Raw genomic sequence first — 6,491 nt, forward strand, 5'->3', positions numbered from 1 at the left:
CGCGGGGCAGGCGCCGGCAAGGGCTGCGCTCCGTCCCCTCTCGAGGTCGTCCCGGGACGGGCAACCCTCGGCCGGGGCGAGAGCTCCGGGGTGGGTTCGACTCCCTCGGGGCCCCCGTTCGCTGGCCGGGCCAAGGCGCCACCACCGCTCGCACCGGAGGCCCAGGGCCTGCGTTCCCGCGGCCGAGCCTCGGACCCAGGCTAATGACAGTTCTTGCAGCCCCGGGTCCCGGAGAACGTGACTAGCAGTTGCTCCAGACGCAGCCATGTGGGTTTCAACTTCTTACTGTGTAAATGGGGAAACTGATGAGTTAACTGTGGGGCCAAGGAGTTTTGACGATTTCTTTTGGGGCCGCAAACTTCGCCTTTTCTGTATGTGGGATAGGGCTGAGATCTCTAACTACCCTTAAGTGGCCCTTTTATCAACAAGCCTGGGGTTTTGGCAGCTGGAGATAAGTACTCAGGACGTTTTGCGGGAATTGGACTTTCAAAACTCTTGTTTTTAATTAACATCTTGGAGTGCTGTCAACCGGAGATATTTCTGCCAAAGCCGCTTTCCAGGTTAAGAGTGGTGGGGCAGCAGTGAGTGGGGGCTGTGAAGGAGACCTCACCTCGCACAATCTGAAGGCTCAGGTCTGTGTCAGCTCAGAACCAGAGAGAATGTTACCTTGCACTCACGGCTGGAGAAAGCTGACAAACAGCTGTCTGGTTTTCAAAACCTTTTTGCAAACCTGGTTCTTCTTTCATTGTCTGTTGCTTATTCCTGTGCCAGGCCTTGTGGTTGGCATGGCATACCCAGACTCTGTTAGTTGGCAAGAAACTATCTAGATGAGAAAGCAGGTAAACCAGCAAACAGTGACAACCCCATGTGATACGTGCTGGAGTGGAAAGAGAGCACCATAGGGAGGGACGCTTCACCTGAGAGTCAGAACAGGCTTTCTGAAGGAGATGGAGTTGAGTTGAGTATTGCAAGCTGGTGGGCACAAGTGCATGAAATAGGAGACTGGAAAAAAAGTATGGTTCATCATAGGGGCTCCCATGAATTGTGGCTTTGTAGGAGTTAAGTGGGTGCTGGAGAGGGGTCAAGGCCAGCGGATCCAGGCTGTGGTTCTCTTTTGCAGACAAGGATGAGTGTGCCCAAGGGCAGACGACTGTCACACCAATGCCCTGCACCAGAATCCACCCACCTCCTACATGTGATTCTGCAAACCTGGCTACCTGGGGAAGGGCAAAGCAGTGCAAGGGGAAGTGATTTGGGGGCCAGAGACTAGCAAGGGAAGCTCATTACCTCCAGAGCTCTTATCATCACCATTCATGCATGCAGGGGGCTGTTTTAAGTCTTAGAGTTGCAGGATTTGCAGCCTAAAGTCTAGATTCTGTCATTTTGTATTCTGGGCCACTGTAGATTAGTTTGTTCCACTAACTCTTAAATGCAGAGACTGGACAGTCATAGTGGAAGCTGTCCCTGGGAAATAAACCATGACTTGCCATAGCAGGACTTCAAGGGACCTCTGGACCAATCCTATCACTCTTTTCATAGATGAGGATATTAAGGTTCTGGGGAATTAAGAAAGGGACTTATGATTATGATTATGTAGTTAGTCTGCAAGTGAAAGAAAGCCAACTCTCCACCCCAGCTTTGTCCTGGTCCTGCATCTCTCATACCCTCTAAGCTTCTTGGTATCCCTCTTTAGTCCTGTGAGATTCTGTCAATAGCTTTCCTGTGAAGGAAGAAGTTTAAAACTGGACTCATCTCTAAAACTCTCACCTCTGAACTTTACCTTGGCAAGCATATTTGTGGTTTCTTTTACCCCAACTTTTCAGTTCTTTGTAAATTGAGTTTAGCTTTTCTGGGAATTGATTTTGTATGCTTGCAAAACTCATCAACTTCATGTCTTAGTGATCTAATGTTGCCATGAGAGAAATACCACAAATGGATGGGTTTAACAAACATACATGCATTCTCCCACAGTTTAGGTTGATCAAAGTCTGAATCCAGGTTCCCAGGTCTAGGGGAAGGGCTTTTTTTCTATCTTAGCTCTGGGGGGAAGTTCTTGAGCCCCTTCAACATCTGTTGGTCAAGCATTGATTGGAGGTTTCCATGTGTCTTGATATCAGTCTGTGTCTAGGGGGTTCTCAGCACAGGGACCTCAAATCTGAAGGGCACACTCCACTCTTAGTTCTTTTTTCCTGATGGTGGTAGGTCCTTCCTTCTCGTTTATCTCTTGTAAGATAAAAGGTATTGAAGGTCTCACCCTACGGGAAATCCCCTTACACTGAATAAAATCTGTGATTTGTAAAGGATTTTGCATCTTATTTGAATCCCCTTACAATTGATTGACTGATCATATTAGATCATGTCATTGAGGATGATTACTTAATTATACAACTGCCAAGCCACTGAGAATCATACTTTAGCCAAACTGACATGCCATAAGGGGAAACACAGGTCAATTTATGACATCTGGTGAATTAAGAGCTGACTGAACGAGATCCATATTTGTTACCATTCTTGGAAAAAAAATGGTTGTCCAACAGAATATGGAAATTACCAAATCATTCCTATTATATTCAAATAAAACTATGCTGAAGGTGAATAAAAAAAAAAGGCTGAAACAGTACATTAACAGAGAACTGCCAGAAATTCAGGCTGGATTCAGAAGATGCAAGTGACACAAGGGATATCATTGCTGGTGTCAGAGGGGTATTGGCTGAAAGTAGAGAATAACAAAATGATGTTTACTTGTATTTTATTGAGTATTTAAAGATACTTGACTATCATAAAGCATTATGAATAACATTGAGAAGAATAAGAATTCCAGAAGATTTAATTGTGCTCATGCAAAATCTGTACCGAGACTAAAAAGTAGTTGTCCCAAAATAACAAGGGAACATTGGTTTAAAATAAGGAAAGATGTATGTCAGGGTTGTATCCTCTCCCCAAACCTATTCAATATGTATGCTGAGCAAGTAATTTGAGAAGCTATACTGTAAGAAGCAGACTTTCCCAACACAATGTGTCTCCTAAATTCCTGGCTGCTAGTGCCAAGGGTGTTGATTGTGGAACTAGACAAACTAAAGATATTTACAATCTCAATCTCTTCACCATCCATCATGATGCTGCCAATTGACCCAGTATTGAGAATCTTTGTTTTCTTGATATTGAGCTTCAATCCCTATTGAAGGCTGCAGTCCTTGACCTTCTGCAGCAAGTGCTTCAGGTCCTCCTCAGTTTCAGCAAGCAGGGTTGTGTCATCTGCATAATGCAGATTGTTGATGAGTCTTTCTTCAATCCTGATGCCACATTTCTCCTCATATAGCCCAGCCTCCTGGATGATCTGTTCTGCACATAGATTGAAAAGGTATGGGGATAGGACAATCCCTGGCATACACCTGTCCAATTTTGAACCATACAGTGTTCCCTTGCTCTGTTCTGACAACTGTCTCCTGGTCTGAGTATAGGTTTCGCATAAGCATGATCAAGTGTTCTGGGATTCCCATTCTTCTCAAAGTTAGCCACTGTTTGTTGTGGTTCACACAGTCAAATGCCTTTGCATAATCAATGAAACACAGATAGACATTCCTCTAGTATCCCCTGATTTCAGCCAAGATCCATCCAACATTAGCTACAATATCCCTAGTACCACGACCCCTTCTAAATGTATTGTGTTGGGAAAGTCTGCTGTTAGAGATCTCTCCAAAGTACTGAAGAGCAATGATGTCAATCTAGAGACTAAGGTGCACTTGACACAGGCCATAGTCTTTGCAATAACTTGTTATGCATCAGAGAGCTGGACAATGACTATGGATGATAGAAGGAGAATTGATGCCTTTGAGCTATGGTGCTAGAGAGGAGTATTTAATATTCCATGGACTGCTAAGAAAATGAACAGGTTAATCTTTGAGGGGAGTAAATTAGGCTGCTCCTTGGAGACAAGGATTCTGAAGCTTCATCTGACATACTTTGGACATGTTGCAAGGAGGGACCAGTCCTTGGAGAGGGGCATTATGCTGGGGAGGGAGGAGGGACAGTGCAGAAGAGGAAGACCCTCTATTAGGTGGATTGATGCAGTGACTGGGGTAATGGGGTAGGTGTGTCAGAGACAATAAGATTGGCACAGAATAGAAAAGGGTTTAGGGCTGTTGTACATAGGGTTGTTGTACAACAACAACAACACTATAAGAAGAAGAAGGTAGTATCTAGATTGGAGGAAACTCATGAATAACTTGGTTTATGCAGATGGCACAACCTTGCTTGCAAAAAGTAAAAATGATTTGAAGTGCAGAAGATCAAAGACCACGACCTTCAATGTAGATTAAATCTTAATGTCAAGAAAACAAAAGTCCTTACCACTGTACCAATAGGCTACATCATGATGGAGAAAGATGGTAGTTGTTAGTGATTTCATTTTACTTGGGTCCACAATCAATATCATGGTAACAGTAGTCAAGAAATCAAAAGACATTGCATTGGGAAAATCTGTTGTCAAGGACCTCTCCAAAGCACTGAAGAGCAAGAATGTAATTTTAAAGACTATGGTGTGCCTTATCCAAGCCATGATATTTTTATTTGCTTTGTATGCATCTCAAAATTGGACAATGAATAAGAATAACAGAAGAATTGATGCCTTTGAATTGTGGTGCTGGAGAAGAGAACTGAATATTTCATGGACTGCCAAAAGAACCACAAGTCTGTCTTAGAGTGCAATCTTTAAATGCAAGGATGGTGAAATTCTGTCTTGTATATTTTATCAGCATGTTATCAGCAGGGGCCAGTCTCTGGAGAAAGAAATTATACTGGGAAAGGTGGAAGGTCAGAGAAAGAGAGGAAGACCCTCAATACGATGAACTGAAACAGTATCTCTAACGATGGAGTTGAGCATGTTTGAGATTGTGAGGATGGTATAGGATAGCGCAAGGTTCCTACTGGTTGTTCATAGAGTTGCTATGAGTTATAGTCGACTCGAAGGCATTTAACAACAACAATAACTACACCAGCAACAGTAAGAATGTCCTTTTCGGGCACTTTAAAAGATGCTTTAGCTTCTTTAGGTCAGGAAGAAAACATTTCATGAACATCTATTTTGTGCTGTTTGATGTCCTACTATTTATATACTGATTCAACTGATCTGTTTCACATTATGACCTCTCACCATAAAATTTGTTGGGTTTCATAACAATATGTAATGACCTGTTGTGCCCTGTATATGGTAGACAATAATTCAATTACTGGTTTTGAATAAATGAGTGTGCAAGATAGGCTTAATAACTAACATCTTGACAAATGTCTTCTCTAACAAACAGACAAACCCACAATTAAAATATTTAGACAGAATGTAGTGACGATCAAGTAGCTGGATATCTGTCAAATGTTTTTATACTGTTGTCTCTCTGTCTTAGCTTAGCTGAGACACGAGATTTTAAAAACTAATTTTGTTAAATAGGAGGGGAAGACTAAAAGAAAATATGAATAACAGATGGGACTATAATGGTTAAGTTTGGATTTGACTGTCATTTCAGACACCACTTGGGAAATAATTCAGGAAGCTTTCTTTTGTGTATGAGGAACAAAGTTCTTCCCTTTCTTAGCAGGAGAGGCATGCTGTCAGTCAGTTTCACAGAAAGTGGAGTTGATGTCTCATCCATGAAACTCTTTGTTTCTTCAAGTTCATGTTTGCCCTGGGACAGGCAGGCATTTCTCTCTGTCTCTGTTTCTTTCTGTTCTATGACTTGGGAGGCTAAAAGGGCCATCTCCTCTAGATGTATCTCTCTGCCAATTCCTTTATATCAAATTTTCTACATATTAGAAATTTCATCTGTAGTACTTACATTCACAACCTAGTACCCTATTTGGAAGAAAAATGTTCACTTTTCTAAGTCCACCAGTCAACAAATACTTTCTGGAGGCAGAAACAATTTTTTTTTCCAGATACAGTACACATTTAGTAAATGTTTTTGGTCTTTTGTGTTTTTTTTAAACCAGTATAAAATAAAAATTTTATTAAAAAACATTATTGGAGCTACTGAATGACCTCAAGCCCATAGGTTAACTGTAACTCAATCCTGCTGTGCAAAGTGCAAAGCCTGGAATTCATTTCTTTTTTTTTTATTTTAATGAATGTTTACATAGATTTTGGATTTCCATTCATTCATTGTTGCATTAAGTGGCAAGCAATAAGGGTTTCCTTACTCTTAGCTTTTGGGTTTGACATACTACAAATGAAATGGAATTGCTCAGAGTTTATAGTTGGAAAGTCTACTCTTTATTGGCAATCTTCATTTTCTCTTCTTTTCCTTCTTGAAAGAAAATGCCCATTTCTGGCTTCCTATGCCATGGAATCCAAACAAAACTGGAACCTCTTTACTTCTAGTTAATGTTTGATTGGCATAATTGCTTTATACATAGTTTGTTTAATGACAATCAGTGATTATTGTAGCAAAAATTCAAATAGTACAAAAATGTTTAAAGCAAAAAATAGAGGGCCAGTGAAG

The 6,491-nt window shown here is 41.4% G+C and overlaps 1 protein-coding gene across 1 annotated transcript in view; it reads left to right on the forward strand.

Annotated features, from left to right (window-relative positions):
• Window positions 1–265: 265 nt before the first annotated feature.
• Window positions 266–6,491, forward strand: part of SCUBE2 (signal peptide, CUB domain, EGF-like 2) — a 106,695-nt gene continuing 100,469 nt past the window's right edge. The window contains 4 exon segments of the mRNA XM_006885598.1: window positions 266–371; window positions 1,121–1,141; window positions 1,144–1,235; window positions 4,806–4,812. Coding sequence (XP_006885660.1) covers window positions 266–371; window positions 1,121–1,141; window positions 1,144–1,235; window positions 4,806–4,812 — 226 coding nt within the window.

This window comes from Elephantulus edwardii, unplaced genomic scaffold (genome assembly GCF_000299155.1).
Source record: "Elephantulus edwardii isolate Elephantulus edwardi_28Jun2011 unplaced genomic scaffold, EleEdw1.0 scaffold00044, whole genome shotgun sequence".
In the NCBI taxonomy this organism is placed as follows: domain Eukaryota; kingdom Metazoa; phylum Chordata; class Mammalia; order Macroscelidea; family Macroscelididae; genus Elephantulus; species Elephantulus edwardii.